Genomic DNA, 21,582 nt, shown 5'->3' with positions numbered 1-21,582 from the left:
AACCCGCTACCCTAATCACACCGCGGACGGAATTGGTTACGTTTTAAATGAACTGAAAACTCCTAAACAAAGAGAAAGATTATTTTGAAAGAAAGAAATGTTTGAATGCTTATAAATTCTTCACTTTTTAATCAATTTTAATTTAACTTTCAAATATTGTTATGGTATCAAATTGTTATGGTGAGGTGGTAAAATCGCCATCAGTCATCAACCCAACTGTTCGATTTTTGATTTCGATGAGATTTGACAAAATGAAAAAATTCTTCAAGGAATTTTAATTGATTATAGTGCAGTATCTGTCTTTAATTCGCTCATATGCTAATCCCATACACCTACTACATCAGTGGCGGCTTCGAAAAGATTTTTTGAAATCGTAAAAAAGGAAGAAAGGAAGCGATGATTTTTTTAATTTTTGATCACTTTTTTCAATAATAATGCATGTTTGGTATTTAGCATTAAATGTTCAGCATCCTCGTGTAATACGGTTGCGGAACAAGTGTATCATTTTCTCAACTCTCAGTGCGTTATTAAACAAGTGAAATTATTTTAATAACTTACAATTAATATACACATTTAAATAATTTTAATTGTATTCTTTTATTTTTTGTTGAATAATTTTGCGGTAATGGAATGATAATTACAATAAAATATTTAAAATTAAAAAAAAATTTACTTAATTATATATTTGATACACAACACAAGTTTTAAAAAATGGCACATAATGTCTATGGAATTATTTTTTTCCGTTTTATTTATTAGCTAAAATTGAACAGGCAATAAATAATTAATATTGTAAACATAGATTTTTTCAATTTTTTTTTCGTTATACAGGAATTTTGTCATTGTCCCACGAAGTAACATTCTTGATGGTTTCTTTCGAGAGTGCTTGTTGATTTTGTGAAACAAAGTTTTAAAATATTTTCCATTTTTCCTTAAAAAAGTGAATTTTATTAGAAACAACATTTCATATAATAAATTGTGAGTAAATCAACGGATCACGCAGAAACAATTTTTCGATCTAATCTCCTCGTTAATTTTTGCTTTTCATCTTAGAATTTCGTAAGGCATTCATTGTTTCTGGATGGTACGATGATTTTCGAATATTCTGTAGAACTATTAAAATAAATTTTAATACATGAAACGTAAAAAAAAATTAAAATCTAAGGAAGTAACCATGCTTTTCATACTTTTAAAGTGTTAATAAAATATTAAGTTATTTAATTTTCATTTCCACACCGTCTTTTTCGATATTCAAAAATTCAAAAAGAAAAAAAACAATTAAATTAATTGAAACTTTAAAAAATATATGATAACATTGAAAAGCTGAATTAATAGAATCGTGCATGAAATACAGAGGCAAAATTACTGCCAAAGTGTGCGCTGTCTGGTATCAAACTTGAAAAAAGTTTAAAATATTTCAATACTTTTCTGTTTTTACTTACACATAAATCTGTACTGGGTTTATCTTGTTTTTACATTAGCTGTTGTACTATGTGCTTAGTGAAAAAGTAAAACAAAATGGCAAGTAATCTTTCATCAAGTTTCCGATGTAGGTACTAATTTTTAGATCCTTTAATTTGCAATATAATTTTCTTAATTAAGATGGCATTCAGCAAAATTTTTAAATTTAATATGTACATACAGAAATATAAATACAATGATATTTTTCAACCAATTAATATAAGACATTTCTGTCACCAGTTAGCGCCAAAATCATCAAACACGATCCCTATATATAAAATACACATAAATAAAAAAATAAAGTAGTTGGTGTAATAGAGTCATTAAGGAGATTTTTATAATTTTAAAAAACCATTCGAGTATTATTTATTCCCTCATATTTAATTTAGTAATTTACGGATAAATTTTAAAGAGTTAATAATACTTGCATTGGGACACTTTTACTGACGGAAATGAAAGAAGAAGCTTTTTTGTAATTGAAAATTAAAGAATTATATTTTTAAAGATCAGCATAAAACACATTTTAGGAAGTGATATCTTCTTTCATAGCTTGGTCTTTTTCCACTTAACTTAATAGAACTTTTTTTAAATTAAACAACAACTTGCAAATCAAATTTTTATTTGAAAGAGTATTTTATGGTAATTTATGTGTTTGATAAAACCAACCAAATGTGTCCAACAGCTTTGCTGGGCAGCGTGGTAAAATGAATATCAGGAAAATTATCATGCAACATTATATGAAATGTTAACCAATTCATGCAAATTATTGAGCTTCTTTATCAAAATGAGTGTTCAATTGGAGCTACTTACCGTGTATCACAGTATGAGTAGACTTTCTATTGTTTACTAAGAAATTTTTAGTCATACGGTTCAATAACTAATAAAAAAACATGCAAACATCGTCGATACAAGAGTATCGAGTACATGATATGGAACAGTTTACATGCGGTCGGATAATCTAAAAATTGTATTATTTGCATACATTTCATTAAATACTCTTTAAAATAAAAAATTTCATATTTTCTTGATGTTTAATTTAAAATTAATGATATATCATTTTAAGGGCGTACATTCATGGGACTTGTTAATATACGCCTGCTTTACCTTCCTTTCCAAAAATATAAATCGATATTTATCCAAAAAAAAAAAATTAAGATAACCTGCATACTTAGAACTTTAACCAGTTAATAATTATTGAAACTTATAAAATTTTTCAAACAATTTTTAATTTTCTATTAATTTAAAATTATTTTAAAATATACCGTTTCCCTATAAACGCAAATAGCAAAACAGGTTGGTGAATAAAAGCCCTTAAATGAAAAAACGTTTAAAAGTATTTTTGTATAACTAGTTTTGTGATTTGCGAACTTTTTATGAAAAATAGGTGAAAAAATGAATTGGTATCAGGCAGGTAATCAATGATGATCAATATAGTTACTATTTTGATGTAATTTTAGTTTCGATTTAATACTAAATATTATAATAATATATTTATTATTATATAAATAATTTGAGTTTACAATAAAAATGGTGTACTTCTTTTTAAGGCTCTATTACACGAACTCTCTAAATAATTTTTAAACAAAATAATTTTTTAGCCAATAAACTTTTCTACAAAAATATTTTTTGGAAATTATTTTCTAATCTTTTGATCGTCACTTTTTTATTTAATTTATTATCTTTTATATTTGTTAGAAGTAAATTAGAAGCCGAAATTGCACGATTTACAAAACAAGGAAATCCAAAAATGTTAATCGGATCTATAATTAATTGTTTTACATTTGTATTTATGAACAGGTAGATAAAATTAGAGATCATAAGGATTTTTTATTTTTGTAGAAGAATTTAAGTTTCATAATTTTTTTACTAGAAAATAACAATTAAAAATTAAATAAAATTTAAGCTTGTTGTGTATCAAAAATATATCAATAATTTTTTTTGTTATCAAATGACGTAGCGAGAAATTTATTTGCAAGGAAATAATTTATAATTAATGATTAGGTAATTGTAAAACTATAGCGTTATAAACATCTTTGGCACAAACTATTATTTGTCTTCATAATCATTTTTACTAATTACAAATCTTGTGATGGCAGTGATATTTTGCTTTAAAGACATAAAAGAACTAAATTAGTAATAAATTCTAGGGTTTGTGACAAATCATTAAATGCATTTTACAATGATGCTGTAAAACTAGTGAGCAAATTAAATTGAAGAGCGAGAAAAGTATGGACTATTTGTCACGTTTATGGTAACTTATATAATTAACTGTTCGTAACTGCATAATAAATGCTAAAGTAAGGTTTGTATTTAATCATAAAAATTGAAGCAATAAAAAAACCATAGGCTTAATGCAAGTTTAGGGGAAAATTTGTACAAAAATATTCCCTATGATCTTTATTTCTATATCTTTTTAAACAGATTTTCTATTAACAAGACCTTCATATAAGAAAAAGAAAGTAAGAAAATTAAATTGGACAGCTGGAAAAGTATGGACTATTTGAAACGTTTTTGGTATCTTATATAATTAACTGTTCGTAACTGTATAATAAATGCTAAAGTTGGGTTTGTATTTAATCGCCATAATGTTCTTACTTTAAGAGCCCGCATCTGAACTACAGAACTAAATCGTAATATATTTTGCTTTTTTATCCGGTTGAGATTCATATACTGGATTGTCCAAATTATAAGAGCAAGTTCTTCAGAAAATGGTAGAGGCACGCCAAAATATTAACTTCCAAACATTTTGGATAGTTTATTTTGTGTATGCCATTTTATTCTCAACATGTAATTATTTGTCATTTAGTTGAGTCAAACTAAATAAATTTTGCCAAATATCCAGAACGTGATGCGTTTTTCGTATATCTGTAATTCATTTTGGAGCAATCTGTTAAAAAAAAATGCATGTTCCAAATTTTTCGCTTAACTTCTCTTATAGCGAATTCGATTTCTACACCAGACGTTTGGCGGTGGCTAACTCGATATTGACACGGGCAAGTTTCGGGCACAAATCGAATGCGCTATTAACTACGTCACTGACATTTTTTTTTTCAAATTATAATTTTTTCGTATAAAAAATAACACAAAAAAAAAAGATATTTACAAAAGAAAAAACGAAATGAAATGAACAAAACATAATATTTAAAATTTAAAAAAAGAATTTTTAAATAAATTATAGTCATGCTTCTTGTATTTCACCTTTAATACCAGGCATATGATGTAAATGATGATGTCCTAATTTTGTCGCTAAATCTTGCATCACATCACGATAAATAACAGAATCAATATTTTCACCTAACATATAAAATAAAAACCAATCACCCATTTTACTACGTCGCACAATAATTTCAATAGCATCTTTACGTAATAAACGGAAACGCATACGTAATAAATAGACACGCATACGTGGTGAAAATATAATAATAATCCGATAAATACATGTGATGCCAGTTAATATCGCTAAGATTATAAACCAAAACCATAAGAATATATAAATCTTTTCATTAACCACATTTAATGGTAATATACACATGGCATCATGCTTTTCCACTTCACCACTAACACCATATTTATAAAATGTACATTTTGTCATACGTGGAAATATAAATATCATTGGATCGATACGATCTTCTTGATCACTTTCCATAAATTCGATTACTTTTATACCAAATTTCATGAATTCGCCATCGAAAAAACGATCCATTAGAAACATTTGTCCTGTAAAAAATTCAAAACAAAAGTATATTAGAGAAAATAAAAATTTCATATTCGTTTGAAAATATTTGCGTATTTCAGGGCGTGTTTCCGGGTAATGATAAATAATTCGCATGACAAACTTTTTTTTTTAATATCCAGATAATAATTTGTTATATTTTCTATAAAAATTTCATTTTTTAACCCCCGAACTAAAAATGGGGGTGTTATAAGTTTGACCGCTATGTGTGTTTGTCTGTCTGTGGCATCGTAGCGCCTAAACGGATGAATCGATTTTAATTTTTATGGTTTCATTTGAAAGGTAATTTAACGGAGAGTATTCTTAGCTATGTATCAATTGCAAGCTGAGGCTTTCGTAACGGAAAAAAACTAAAAAATTGGCGATGATCTTAAAAATCGATTCAGTTTGGAAAAGGCACGACATAATTGTAACATATAAATAATTACTATGAAAATAAATGGTCAAATAAACATGGCTCAATTCATTTTGAAAAGTGAAATGGTAAAATAATTAGGTTATTCAAACCAATAATTCAAAAGAACAAAGTCAACTCAAATATTTCAATTACAATTAAAATTTTAATAAAGCAGGTTTTAGCTTCCTGTTGTATCATTATCCATCGGTTAATGTTATGTGTGGGCCAAAAAGTCCTCGCATCCTACCTAGAGGAGCATTAAACGTAATATGAATGAGAGCACATAAAACTTACCAACAACATTAATTAACGCTAATAATTCACAAAAATAATATTTGTACGCCCACCAATTATGGAACCGTAAATTTTCCCATAAATAATCCAATAACAGCTTTTTCTTTTGTTTCTTTTCGATTTCTGAGCAAATACCAACATCTAAATCCATCATTAATGCACGTATTTTACCTCCTTCCCATGACTTCCATAACCAACGGGGTGTATAAAATAGGATTGCCTGAAAAAAATTAAAATTATTAATAATTTTAAATAAAAGATAAGAAATTGTTACAATAGAATAATATAATTATGGAAATTGTGGGACTTGTTGGGGACAAAAGTATTGCCTTTCCAGATTATTTTCCCCCTCTGAAATTTTTCGGATTTTAAATAATATACAAAAGGAATCATTTTGAAAAAAAATCATCAAAATCAAAGCTGTTATTGAGGACTTCTGGGTAAAAACATTCATTGATGCTACTATATATTGAAAATTAAATCGATCATAAATAGATTAACTTCTTTGCAACAAAACTTTTTCCAAATTTTTTTACAAAATACAACACAAGACATGTAAATGGTTACATATTTTGAGAGACTCAATCCTCGACATTCGGCAGCTCTAATATCGAAACATAAAAAAGGATCCTTCTAATATTGTAAATAAAGAAATTTTTTTGCAATTGAAAAGGTAGGCATCAATAATTTTTTTAATTGTAATAATTAATCGTAAAATAAAAATTTTTTTGACAAATTTTGCAGGGATAGTCTTAGGGAATAGCAAAAGCCTACAATATTACCCAAGTACAGTAATATTAACAATCGAGTAACTAAAAATAATAACATTTGCTTGAACTTGTTTTTCGATTGATATCCTTCACTTGTTATTTTAATGGTTTCACACAAAAACACATAATAATGACCCTGATTCATATTCATCTGCATTAATTACTGACATAATTTTCTTCGCATGTTCTAAATTTGCCGTTCCACAGTAATCCCACACGCTATGCAATTAATCATACAAAAAGAAAACATAATTAACCAAATGTTTAAAAAAAAATACAAAACTTTTTTTTATATGAATTATTCGCTCTAATTTTTTTCTCAATGATTAATCTTGACATTTTCACATTTCTTGGCATTCAATTGTATTGTATCCCAGATATCCTCAAAGAATGAAAGTTTAAGCTTAAAAGGTTTAAGCATTTTATTTCAAAGACATTTTGGAATTATTATTAATATTATAATGAATTATAACGTACCTAAGATATTGAGACATTTAGGCGTCTCTTTTTTCGCTACTGTCTAGGAGAGAGCTCAGAATATTTCAGTGATGACTAATTTGGGGGGAAACTTAAAAGGATACCAAGTGGATAGCATCGGCAAATTATATTTTCCATTTTTCTGGCGCATTATTTTTCTTGTGATTTTATAAAACTAAGTGCCAAGTACCATTTTTTTTTTTGGGTTTAACATATCTAGTTTATTCACGGTAAGAAATGCATGGCGTTTATTACAATGTTGATATGGTATTAGGACATACACTCAAAAAGTAACTGATAATAGTCTATATAATATTGCAGTAAGATCCATAACTATGACGTTTCTGCATTTCTTACCGTGTACTTTTGATTTGTAGAAAATTCTAACAAAAGTATTCCTTAACTCTTTTGTGATTTATAACCTTCATGTCAAGAATTTTCTGATTCTTAGATTTGGGATAGATTTCATATATTGAACGTGGTAAGAGTCGAAAAAATCGAAGACATTTTGAAAAAAGCGAAACACATTTTTATCTACGCGATTTCCTCGCAACTTTTCTCAGTATCCATATCTTCGGTCGAAATATGATTGATATCTTATTTCAGAACATAACTGGGATTGGAAAAACGTTTATGTTTAGCGGACGGGCTAAGCGGGATAAAGTATAGTATAGCTATTAATAAATTGGAAGCTTCAGGTTACTTAAGATAATCGCTAATCAAAAGTAATAATCAAATAATTGTATGTGAAACGGAGTTCACCGGATTCGTTTGTTTAATCACAAATTATTTATCCCCTCTGGGCGGAAAGTGTCAACTTTCTTCTCGCTGTACTTAACGAAGTTACCGTTTTCCACCTTCGTCGAACAGGAAAACAGGATATACGGCACGAGAGTAAGTATACACGAACCCATATCTCATTTTTGTCTCTCTCGGCTAATATGACATTTGAGACATTTCTTATTTTTGCTCTCCATATGTGTAATATTGTCCGTTATGGAAATCTCTCTGAATAATTACCTATTAAACCTTTAAATCCATAGAATACATACATATAATTCTTCGATATTTCGCTTTAAAATTAGATAAAGTTTTTTTTAATGTTTTGATAACATAATAAAATAATAATATTTATAATGTATTTAGCATTAGTTAGGTCATTGGTCTTTACGTCATTGCAAGTATATAATTGGCACAATGCCCAACTTAATTTATTATATTATAATATTATTATAAATACCCTAACTAATATTTATAAAATAGTCATTAAATAATTTGTATAGGTACAAGCTACAATCATATTATTAGATAGGTCTTTTATTGAATGACATTAATTAATTGATTACAATATTACTGAAAAGCACAATTTTGTGCCGTGCTACAATTAGAATACTTGCCTCATGCCTGACATTTCCAAATATGGCATTAAAAAATTTCATTTATTCAAGAAAAACTAGGGATAATATCTTTATAGTTTTTGCATACGCGTCATTCACGAAACAGTTTTATTTCATTTGTTACAAGGGATGTAACCATTTTACTATGTAAGAAATCGAAAAAATTAAATTAAAATAACTTTCGATTTTCCAGTGTGCGTTCATTTATGAATCGTCATCAAATTCAATTTGTTTTGCCTCGTTCAAGCAAAGTTTATAAGTTGACTTTCACTAAAGTATATGACTATATGCAACCATTCGGCGCAACGTGATTTTAATTAAAACATTCAATCACAATGATACTCATAAAAGCACTAGCTTTCCTACAAGATTACAGCCTGCTATCTTAACAACGTTTGTAAAATTTTTGCACGGAAAAAGTTGTATATTTTCCTTTAAAAATAATATAAAGTGGAAACATTTTTTAAGTAAATAGTTTGAATTTTTTGTAAATTATTTTAGTTTCTATTATTTTTTTTAGTAAATAGTTTGAATTATTATTTTTCCAGAGCTTTCACCATATTTTGATATAGGTTTTTTAGTCTTTTATAAAAAAACCTTAAAAGAAACTATTATTTTTGAGTAAAAAGCTTAAGTTTCTACTTAATACATTCTTCTACTGAATACATTCTTAATATCTAATAATGAAGTTGAGTAAAAGAATTTAACAACCTTTAATCTGAAATATTTAAAGACGCCGACACGTGACCATATGCGACTTCTGCAAGGTGCAACCATAAAATAATTGCATTGAAACATTTATTTCGAATATTGAACATTATAAATGCTAAAAAGTTTCGTGGAATGCGAACAGAGATTCACTTCTATAGGATTAATGCAGAGCTATATTTCAAAGAGTGTAGAATTATCGAAAGCATACTTAGGCCTTTAAATTTCATTTAAAATACGTAAATCCAAACAAATGAACCCGAGTAATCCAATTTTTTTTCGATAATTATTTGCAATCAAGTCAGTAATAGATTTTTTCGTATTTTTCAAGTGAGATTTCCACAGAATATTTTGTTATATGCAATTGAAATGTTGACTTTAGACTATTTTAGTTATAGTAAAACCGATCTCGTTAAAATATTTTATTAAAATAAATCACAGTTTGAGAGTGAAAACGTTCATATTACTCATCGAACGTTACGTTGAGTTCAGATTCTAAATTTTCATTTCAGAGCTAAAATTTGATAGTAGATAGTGATATGAAAAGTAAGATATTTTACAAGAAAAAGTCAAAGCTATTATAACAAACCTGAATAAATAATGTAATTATAATCCATTGATAATATTTTTGATGCTTTAAATTTTTAGATTTTTTGTATGTTTGAATTTGAAATTCCCAACTAGGTTCAACACCAATATACGGTTTTTGTTGGTGTCGTAATCCATACCCATGCAAATTTAAAAATAATTCATTGCGAACGATATAAGTGCCATGAATCCAGCAAAATGTATCTAAAAATAATTTTTTTTTTCCATTAAATTTATGCCTACAAATATAGCCCGATAATAGGGTACTTTCGGTAGTGAAAAATAAATTAGGGAATTTGAAAAAAGTTAAAATTTATGTATAAATATACTTAAATATTCTGATTTCGAGTCATAAAAGCACTTTTCTCTTTTATAATATTAAAATTAAAAATCGTAATTTTTAAATTGTATATCACGTGACCTAAAACGCGGGCAAGCCCTGATGTGATGTCTTATCGGTATGAACCATAGACCATCAGTTAGTTCAGTGTAGACAGCTTTGTATAAATATTTATATTTATTATAATTAGTTGTCTATGAATATATCTGTCAAACTTATCTGTGTTATTTCGTATAATGATACCGATATTATGTCACCAAAATGGATGCCCGCGTTTTTGACTGTTTAAAAAAGGTTTAAAATTTAATTTAAGTTTTTGGCAAGAAAGCGTGTTTATTTTTCCGAAATAAATTTTTGGTGGCTTTTTATTAGCAAAATCAACATTTTGAAGTACTTTTTCAAATATAGTAGAATACCATATTGTTAAATTTTTGTAGTATGATTATTTAACATTATTATATTACACTTGAAAAAATCTCAGCTGATTACGAATATGTGCGTCGATTTTGCGTAAAGTGGTGCAACCAAAATTTATTAACAATTTAATTGTTTTAATCGCTATAACTCGGAAACAATCAATTTGAGCGATTATAGTTGTTAAGAAAACTTGTGCAGAATTAAAACTTCCTTAAAAATTTCTTCTGAAGGTTTGCTCTATTTCTGATAATTATAGAGATAATTACTGACACTTAGCAAAAAATGCTTTCTGTGAGTTAAAAAGGGAAAAAATGGTAATTTTGATGTTGCACAAGTATTGTCCACAACTCTTGTCGCTACAATCGATAGTTTCCGAGCTACAACGATTTAAATAATTAAATTGTTTCTAACTTTTGTTTGCACTACTTTACGTAAAATCGACAAAAAATCGTAAAATCTAAATCACATATTCGTAATCATCTACCCAAAAATCTTCAGAAAACACTGCGTCTATTCATCCCGGTTTTACTACCCCCCTATCCCGCGTATGGACTAGCTTGCCTCGATGATAAATGCACTCCTAATATACCTTAGTCAATTATTTATGATAAACCAAAATAAAATCTTACCTAATAAAGCCTTATTAATATTTCCATTATTATCACAGTGTATTGTTGTACCCACAAATTGAGCAGTCAATAAAAGCATACCCATACTCACTAATATCGCAGACGTAAAACGGTAATGTAAACGGAAGGTAAGTGAATCAGTTGAATAACGTTTTAAATGAAAAAATTGTGCTATATTTTGAAATATTGGTATATTCATTATTGAATATAACACAATAAACTAATTGTAAGTGAGGCTATGTACTATCAAGTATATAAAAAGTTTCTATTGTTGTAAAAAACTAAAAAAAAAAAATTGAAAAAACACAACCAACTTCAAAAAATGTACAAAAAGATTATAAAATAATTTTCTAATAAATATTTCTATTAATAATTATTGTAAGCAATTAATTTTGACTTCAAAACGTAATTGGAAAGAAATTATTGATAAAAGTTTTTATTTTAATATTATTAATAATTATTTTTGGAAATTTTTTTGTGGTTGGATCGACAAAAACTCCCCAGTTTTACTTTTAAAACTACAAGATACCACCAGAAAAAGTAAACTCAATTTGAACAGCTTTCTTTAAAAAAATAATGTAGTTTTTCATTAAACTGAGCCAGTTTGAGTATATTTATTATCAAAATTTAAACTTGGAAAATTTTCTTAAAGAATTAAAGAAAACTTAAAGAATTTTGAAAAAAATTTAGATTTTTAAAATGAGCCTGTATTTTATGGGAAATATGACAAAAGAGCAATCGAATGGAGAACTACTTCGCTTTTTGAAATCGCTTAAAAGAAACTAATTTATCAACTAAAATATTATTTATATAAAAACTGACAATTAAAATTTTTTTATTTATAAAAAATTGTCTTTCATCGCAATTTTGTTTATCACATTGTTAACATATTTTTTATAGGCATTACATTTAAGTAAATTCATCGTACCTACGTCTACTTAGCGATAATATATAGAGTGTTTCAGAAATGCACGTCACTATTTTAGATGTGTGTTCTTTAGTAATACAGTGAATAATTGTATTTTCTTAAAAAAAGAACTTAATGGCTGAAATTTTTAGGAAGTGTTGCGGGCATGCCCAGAGTCTAAAACCGAGTTTTCGTATTCGTGATGTTGGGGGAAGATACAACCCCTTGTCAATACAGGAGTGAGTGAGTTTTTAATAGTTATCTTTGTTGCTATCGCACGTACATATACATCCATTTTTTGGAATTTTGATTATCTATCGAATGGTAACAAAATCAAGATTGTGTCAATAAGGTCAATGCCAATGGCCGGTCCAAGGTCAAATGTCTGCTGAGCCAAACTATGTTAAACTTATAAAACAAACACGGACTATTTGCAAATGTCGAACGGATTGAAAAATCGCAAAATTGCATGCCTTTTTTCAACCTTTTCGACTGTTACAAAAATTTCTACTTTATTTCAACGTATTAAGCTGACAATGAATTTCTTTTAGTATAAACAGTAGGTAAAAAGACTTTGTTAAAAATCGAAAATCGATAGCTTTTTTTCTTTGCTAACAAACTTACAAATTCATAATCACCTAATAACAAACAAAATAAATATTAAAAATTTCGCTGCAATATGAGTTTACGATCTATTTAAACCTTTCTGTACTTTAAAAATGAATATTTTTTTCTAAAAGCGGTATTTCGTTGTGCACACCGTTTTTATTAATACTTGCTTGTTTGGTATTCTTATATAGGCAATAGATATAGCTTTTACGAAAGAGTTTTACATAAACGACACAAAAATCTAGACAAACATCACAACTAATGAACGCATATTTTAAACATTCTTAAATATTATTTTTTTACTTAGAGAAGAGTCTCCAATGTCGACGCTATTAAAATAGAGTATATGCTCTCTTTATAACCGCGATCGACCTTTCAGTAAATTTTTTCTTAAAACAGAAGAAATATGTAGTGGGTGCTAAGTTAGTAAAGAGGGTGACTATTGTATTTTCTGCTGGCCAGACCCGTCAACACTTTATAAATTAAATAAATTAAAATTATGTTTTAAAGGATTATAAAATACACTGTGAAATGACATGAATTCATTTCAAAAGTATCCATCCTCTTGATCTAATATAATTATTGTTTTGCGTGAAAACACGTCGATTTAGATATCGATGGGAAAGTTTTAAAAGGGTATTTAGAAAATTTTAGGTTTCATCCGCTGACCCTAGCTACTCCAACTTTGAAATTCCAAATGGCACCCTCTACCATGTGCTCATGATATGAGTCATTTCGAACATATCATAAAATTATTATATTTTCTTCGATTACTCATTTTTAATATTTTATCTTTGTTTGTCCATCAAGTCATAAGAAAAATGAAATCACAAACTATATTAAAAACTCCCATTCTATTAAGTTCTTGTGGATAAAGGCGGTAGAAAAACAATTTTTTTAACTTTACTTAATTAATCAAAATGATAAATAAAAATTAAAATTATTTGAATAAAAAAACATAAAAGTAAAAAATGAGTTTTTGTTTCTTTTGAAAAATGTAATTAAACTTATCTATCAAAAAAAAATCCATTTTAATACATTCTGTACACTAAGTGATGTTATTAATGGATATTAATATTTTAATTCAATTTATAAAAATAAAAATATAATAAATAATATATTAATATCTGTGTAAATTTCAAGGACAGAAACTTTTAAATATACAGGATGGTTTAAAGTTTAATATCTTAGGTTCCAAAAGAAAGAAATTTATGTGATGAATCTCTTACTCTTATTTTAACTTTTAAACTTTTAATCATAACTTCTCAATGTTGGAAAAATTTACCCAGCCAAATTTTCTTGTTTTTATATGGGAAAAAAAGTCGTTTCATATGTTTTCTGCAGATTGAAATACCAAAAAAAAAAATACCCCTTTTAAACACACTTTTATTAGATTGATATATCTATGTATCTATGTAACGTAATCTTTGAACGTGGTTTTCATCCCCTTAAAATCGTCATCTTGAATGGAAAGTTTGAAATACTTATCAAGGATTGATGACAATACAATATACATACATAATAAGTTTATCTAATTATCCTGCCCAGGATAGTCAGTATTAACAAGATATTGAGAGCCTAAATGGCCGAGCGGTCTAAGGCGTTTGTCTTCGACTGTTTGTCCATTTAGACTTAGGTTGCGGGTTCGAATCCAGGTTGCGGCAGTGTGAATAATTTATTATTAATGGGAGTGCAGAATTGATCACATTGTCGTCGCTTGGATAAGAACGAAGTAACCGACTCCACCCAAATCAAAAATATAATTGTAAATATGTTTGTAATTAAATAAATAAAGATTAACAAATAATGATGGGTGGCCTCTGTTATAGGCGTATATGTCAGAGAAACGGAGGTTAAAACCCTATTATTATTATTATTATTATTATATTATTATATTCAGTATTAACGTTTTCATAATATAAATAATTCATATAATTCTGGTGGAAGCGCAGATAACATTGTATGTATAGTATTAATAAATAATAGTTTAAAAAACTGAAAAAAAAGCCTTTGCAGCCAGCTGAACTAAGAAATATAAAATCAAAAATAGTTTAAAAGACTAAAAAAAACACGCTTATGGACCAACCTGAACTAAAAAGCAGAAAATAATTTCTAAAAGTTAAAAAAAATAAAGTAAGAAAAAAATCATCACTTTTTACGATAAAATTATTTTTTTCTCACTTTTTAAACCATGTATATTAAATATACCAAAGTGTTCTATCTCTAACAGTTTACAAGATGGGTCCTACGGACCTAAGACCAAATTGACCTATGTTGCTCATTTACGAACTCGACCTCACTTTTTACGTCCTCAGCACGCTATAAAAATTTCACGTCGATATCTCTTTTCGTTTTTGAGTAATCGCGATGACAAACGGACAGACGATAGACGACAGACAGACAGACAACCGGAAATGAATTAATTAGGTGATTTTATAAACACCTATACCAAAATTTTTTTTTTTGTAGCATCAATATTCTTAAGCGTTACAAACTTGGGACTAAACTTAATATACTATGTATATTTCATGTATACATGGTATAATTAGGAGCATGAAATGAATAAAATAGTATTACCTAAATAGCTGATAAAACGATAATATTAAAGAATCTCTTCCAAATAGTTTTCAATACACTCGCGTGGTCTTATCCTATCCTAATAACGTATTATTTACTATATAAATATTTTCGTTTGTGTCATAAAATTAACAAGTTGTACACTAAAAAGTGGTCCTCAATTTTTTAAAGGAAATGAACTGTTAATTATTTATTTGACTTTTCATATTTTATGTGTCCGTTAGGGAAAACAGTGTGTCATACCTAAATATTTATGATATTAATGTATTTTACAAATAAACTTCGAACATCTAACAGATGTTTTTTCTAATATTTTGCATAGAGAAGGTACTTAATTTATTTATTATGTATCTTTTAAAATGTTAAAAAAGTCCACAAAATTTACGCCATATGTCGTTGTTAGCTTTTACTCCACGCGAAAACAGTATGCTCATCGATCGAATTACCCAGTGTACAAAAGACAATTAGGACGAAACTAAAGTTGTCATATTCCAAAAAAAAAAAAAAGAACAAAGTCACTTAAAAATTATTGATCAAACTACAGGGTGTTCCGAAATTATCAAGAAAATTATCAAGAAAACTATTAAAGAGAATATATATTATTTAAATTTTTATGCTTTAGCAGTGGGATATCCTGTAGTTACAAAAATATATAATAAGTGATTGATGTATAACAGAAATTGGTGTAGTAAGTGATCCGAATTTTATCTCAATTAAAGTTTGAATACATATTTGCAAAAGGTACTTGTATTGTTGCATAATTTATGCAATAAAATTTTGCATATATTTAAAATACGGAAATATTACTACTTAATTACTTATTTAGTTTAATAATAATAAATTTTATTATTGACGTTATAATTTAAAGTTATGTGAAGTTATCACCCCTCAAAATTTTTTTAATTCTAGTCATTTTGATCACCTGAGTGTTTCTTTTTTAGTAGATATAAAGAGATTGGGATGACACTAAATTTTTTTTTTCTAGCAATAGTCAGTGCGACAGCACCCTTTTAGTTAAATGATAAATACATACTTGAAACTTCGTGAGTGGCTTCTTTTTGGCTAGCCTACCAAACTTTCTTTCCACGACTTTTTTCGAAAGTGCTGCATTTTCAAATGAGCATGATAACGTCATATTTAAGCAATCAATCTGAAAAAACGGCACAAGGACACTATGACCACTTGATAACATTAATAATTATCAAACAATTTAGTAAAAGTGAATTTTGTGTGTATTGAAAAACAAAAATACTCAAGTACGGCTCATTCGAGGTAGTGGACAAGCTCATCGGTGCAGTATTTTTAACGGACAAACTATTTTTTTTTTTAAATAATTATTTATGTTATGAAGTGGTTAGAGTGTCCGACAAATTCCTTGCTGCATTTTTTCATACCGAAAACTTTGACATGACGTTATCATGATCATTTGAAAACGCAACACTTTGGTTTCAATAATTTTTTTCAAAAAGTTTCATTAAATTTCAGTGGTTGTTCAAAATAAAACACGCGGCCCAACGATTTGAAAATCGATCATTCTAAATGAATAAGCCTTTTATTATCAGTGTCTAAATGGAATGTTTGAAAAACACAACTATTGCCTTTGAAAATGATTTTAAAAGAAAAAGTATATATTTATAAACATGTTTATTAATAAAAAGTCAATAGTCCTTACTTATTTTGTATTGATTGAGTCGAAACAAATATCTGTACTTATTTATTGAAAAGGCTTAAAAGGAGTGCCAACTTCATATAACTCACACAGTTTTCTTTAATGCTTCTGTTTAATTTTTCTGTTAAAATTTAATTTATTGCATTTATTAATTATTATAATTAAATTTTAATAAATAAACAGATATTATGTGTTTGATATTTTAAATTATGCAGACTGTAGAAAGTGTTTCTTTTCAATTGATAAGAGCCACGTTATGAATTATCGTAAATGTAGCAAGCCGAAAACTTATTCTACTTAGAAGTTGTAGGAAGATGATTTTGTTACAATTGCAATGTATACTAAACTATGCAATATTTTTTACTTCCTAAGAAGTCAATTTTCAGACGGAAAAAACTTAAAGTATAAAATATAGTTTAAAAAAATATAGAGTGATTCAGTAAGTACAGCTAGTTATAAAAGCGTGTTTATTTTATTATTGATTTTCTACTTTTTAGTGCAGCTTGCTACAAAAACGTGATTTTTTTAAACTAATTTTATCTGCGCTTCCACCAGAATTATACGAATTATTAACGGATAATCAGACAAACTTATTAAATTATTATATTACCATCGCTCCTTGATAAATGGGCGAAGTTTCAATTCAATCCGACGTTTGAAAGTGGGTAAAAGTCAAGTTCAAAGATTCCGTTACATAGATACATTGGTACAAACCAGAGCTAATAAAAGTTTGAAAGGCCGTCATCACTCCCGTTATGAGCATTTTACTCACGCTCGATTTCAAAACTTTTCCTATATCTGCAAATAATTTTATCTGTTTTCAAATTATTTCAATAAAATTTTATATTTTAATTTCTTCAGAAATTATGAGAGTTTCTGTCATTTGCCAATAAAACATTTACAATAGTTGAAATCTAGCACCCCGCGCTTTTTTACAATAAAATGATGTTTTACTTAATCACTTTATTTTATTTTTTTACTTATAAACATCGTTTTCTACTTTTTAGTGCCAGTTACAAAAGCGTATTTTCAGATTTTTTACTAATATTTATTATGTCTGTTTCCACCTTCTAAATATTCCCAGGCCATAAAACGAGAGGTTGGAATAAAATAAAAAATTTTGTATTGATGAGTATCTATAGAAATATTTTTGTATACTTTTACTTGACTGAATGTTCATATAAATTTTAACAAACTGGAGATTTAATAAATGTCGGTAAACTTTAAATTGATTCAAATTACCACCAATCACCTTATAACACTCAATATTATAGAACACAATTAAAAACACGATTCAAAAAATTTAACAAAAATAATGACTTCGTAAATAAAAAAACCCTGTACAAAATTGTTAAAAAAAAACTTTTGGAACTATTGCTTGCCTACACAAGTAAAGAAATTGTTCTGGTGATTCGATTTATGGCATCGAATTTATTAACGTTGGTGATTTTAAAAAAATATTTTTTGTTTGTTTATTTATTTTTGTTAAATAAATAGTAATATTTTATACGTTATCAAAAGTAGTAGGCAGATGTTAAAATATGCGTTACATGTCTGATAACGAATTTACATCCTATGGAATGTAAGAATATCCTCAAAAGATTCAAGAAATTTAGTAAAGTTGTTGCAATTGAAAGTCGCATCTACGTTTGTTTGAATAATCGCTGTCTTATTTTAATTTGAAAAACCTGGAATAAGCGTCTAATGTTAGTTATCAGTTATTCATGATATTATTTTATTTAGGCAAATATTTTATTAATGTGTTATTTTCTTTTTTTCACACGACGTTTCAATACGAATAACTTTACAATACTCAACAGGGGACTTTCTCATTATAAATTTGAAAAAAATTATTTTTTTTCCCATAAAAATGTTTCTAAGTAAAATAGAAATACTCTCCTAAAAATTTTATGAAGTGTAGAAAAAAAGCCACAGTTTGTAAAAAAACTTTAAACGAGTTTTTCTCGAAACTATGTTTTTCAAACTGGTACGACGTTTTTCTCGTATTCCCATTGTCTGATCTTTATAAAAGGTTTTCGATTCATTATAAACTCGACAATGAACCTTCCTTCTTTGAACGGGGGTAATTCACTTCAAAGATATTTTGAAATAATTCACAATTTTTGAAAATTTTAAAAACTTTGAAAGTGTATAGAGTACCTAAAGATAAAACAAAAAAACCATACAAGAAGACTATTTTTACTTTACGGACCATTTTTTTCAGTAGGTCATACACAAATAAATATATCGTATTTATTTATTTATTTTTGTTTAAATTTATAGGATTGTTATTGTCTCAGTCGTTAAATAAAGAGCCATGTACCAGATATGACATTTAGGCATCAGAACCATAATTTTATGGTTCTCTAGACTTCATCATCGTATTCATTGATCAACTGTAGAAAACAGTATACCTATAATTATTTATATATAAAATAATTTTTATTTTTCATATACTAACCGATTCCAAACCTTACACTAAAGAACATTAAAGACGTAAAATATCTTTTTAGATTATTATTAGTCATACAGAAAAGATGAAGAAATTTTATTTTATTAAAATCATAGAAATAATACCATAGAACAGTATAGACATAGGAAAAGCAATAAGTGAATAAAACAGAAATTGTAGGCGTCTAAGAGTGGCGTATAAGAGAGACGAAGGCAACTATCTTCTTTAACTCTCTTTACTGCTATCAACCGTTTGACTTTGCAGCTCTATAATATTATTTAATTTTTAAAATATGTATGATAAACATTTCTATTTCTTTGTAAGTATTCTTCGCACAACAATCGTGTTACATCAAAATATGCCCCAAATTATTGTTTATCAAAATATGTTATATCAAATTAAGGTATATGAGTTATAAAACATTCAAAAGTCTTTAATTCAATAATTACTATAAACCAGGAATACAAAATTAAATTTATTTATTTAGATTCAAATGTCTGAGTAAATATTATGCTTCCACTAAAATGGCAGCTGCCTGATGATAAACTCTAGAAAAATATATTATATCCAAATAAATTGATTTACCAATAAAAAGATTTCTCCATTTTACGGTGGATATTTTTGTAATCCCGTCGCTTGAAAATTATCCAATTTGAGTGCAAATCTATTCCTCATAAAAAAAAGAAGAATTTTTACCATTCTGTAATAAATTCGGTATAAAAGTGAAAAGAGATGATTTTCTTAGAACAACTTAATTGATATCTTGAAATACACTTTCTGATGGTAATTGGTTGTAAGCGTAACCAAAGTAATATATGCGAGATGGTAATCATGCATTTCATTGATTTTGCATACGATCAAAAAGAAATAAGAATCATTAGAGCATTACAAACTGTTATTAGTAAAAGTCAAATTATGTGGGTGCAAAAATTTGATGACGTTGTCAAATACACACCTATAGATACATTTTTAAAACTTTCGACTTTATTTTTCAAGGTGAAAACCATAGCTTTCGATCAGAAATTTAAAAAATATGATTTGAATAACAACGAATAATAAAGTTGAAACATACACGAGTGTTGATGTTTCAGTGTTTATAAGCTTGTTATTCGCTTTTATATTTCGCAAAATTTTTATAATAATCTTGTTCATATAGCGCGTTGAGTTTTAGATACACTATACGACATAATAACATCACACAGCTGGATTTAAAATTGTTACAAATCAAAAATACACATTTGTCACATATTTACAAACAAAAACACATGAATATTTTTATGTTTTAGACGCAAAATATTTAAAAAATAAAAATTTTGTAAGAGAATATGGTTGGATGATACAAAACCCTAGAAAAAATATCTATCTATGTTCGCCGCCCAATTCATCAAAAATTGCAACTTTCAGACAGTTGGCAACGGATAAGGTAATTTCAAGCACATTAAAAGCTTTAAACTATCCAAACTTTATAAGACAGACAGAAAATATCAATCTCTACAAAATCCCCCTATAACAGTAATATCAATGCGCAAATGAATGAAATCGATTGTATTCGATATATTAACAGACTTTTATTCTAAAGTGCGTTGTGCGATAAGTATGTACTTCTCAGATTGAAAAATGTTTAAACGTTTATTTACAAAGACTTAGTAGTCTAAGGTAAATATAAATACTTCAAGCAAAATGTTAGTAACTGTTTGATCATAATTTTTATCCATTACACATTATTAGAATGGGTATAAATAAATTAATATATTTAGGGTTGACCAAAATTAGTTTCAGTATCATGGTGACCTCATACTAGATGAATAAATGCTACTAGTCCGGTAAAAGATGTTACAAAAATCGGCTAATAAAGGAAAATGAAACAAACCGCTCGCATTGTGCTAAAACCTCATGGAATGTGTTTCTCAGGTGTCAAATATCATTAGTAAAGCATGAGTTAGTGGTGAAAATGTTTCTATTTGTTAATAAACAATAAATTTTTAATTTATAAATCTACCTTCTTTCATACTTTATTAAGAAGGTTAGTGACTCTGCAGTACGGTCGAACTTCGTTTGACACACAACAAGGTGAAGTGTTCATAGACCAACATTCTGAAAATTTGAGTTGCTTATTTGAGCATCGGACAAAAGTCGACAGTGTCGTAGAATTCATTA

General features: G+C 27.4%; 1 protein-coding gene across 6 annotated transcripts in view; it reads right to left on the bottom strand.

The window, feature by feature from the left end:
- Positions 1–697: 697 nt before the first annotated feature.
- The window catches only part of LOC123293379 (innexin shaking-B), a 54,028-nt gene continuing 33,143 nt past the window's right edge, over positions 698–21,582 (bottom strand). For 2 of the 6 annotated variants that reach the window (XM_044874178.1, XM_044874181.1), the window contains 3 exons: positions 5,886–6,105; positions 4,660–5,178; positions 698–931 (listed from right to left, as the gene is read on the bottom strand). In XM_044874178.1, coding sequence (XP_044730113.1) covers positions 840–931; positions 4,660–5,178; positions 5,886–6,105 — 831 coding nt within the window. In that variant the 3' untranslated portion in view covers positions 698–839. Of the gene's footprint in view, positions 932–1,441; positions 1,730–4,540; positions 5,179–5,885; positions 6,106–21,582 lie in introns of those variants that run through there. The other 4 variants (XM_044874180.1, XM_044874182.1, XR_006535011.1 and 1 more) reach the window with 3 other exon arrangements.

The sequence above is a fragment of the Chrysoperla carnea genome, chromosome 2, assembly GCF_905475395.1.
Source record: "Chrysoperla carnea chromosome 2, inChrCarn1.1, whole genome shotgun sequence".
Classification (NCBI taxonomy): domain Eukaryota; kingdom Metazoa; phylum Arthropoda; class Insecta; order Neuroptera; family Chrysopidae; genus Chrysoperla; species Chrysoperla carnea.
The sequence above is the reverse complement of the archived record's forward strand: the minus strand, read 5'-3'. Positions and strand labels throughout refer to the sequence as shown.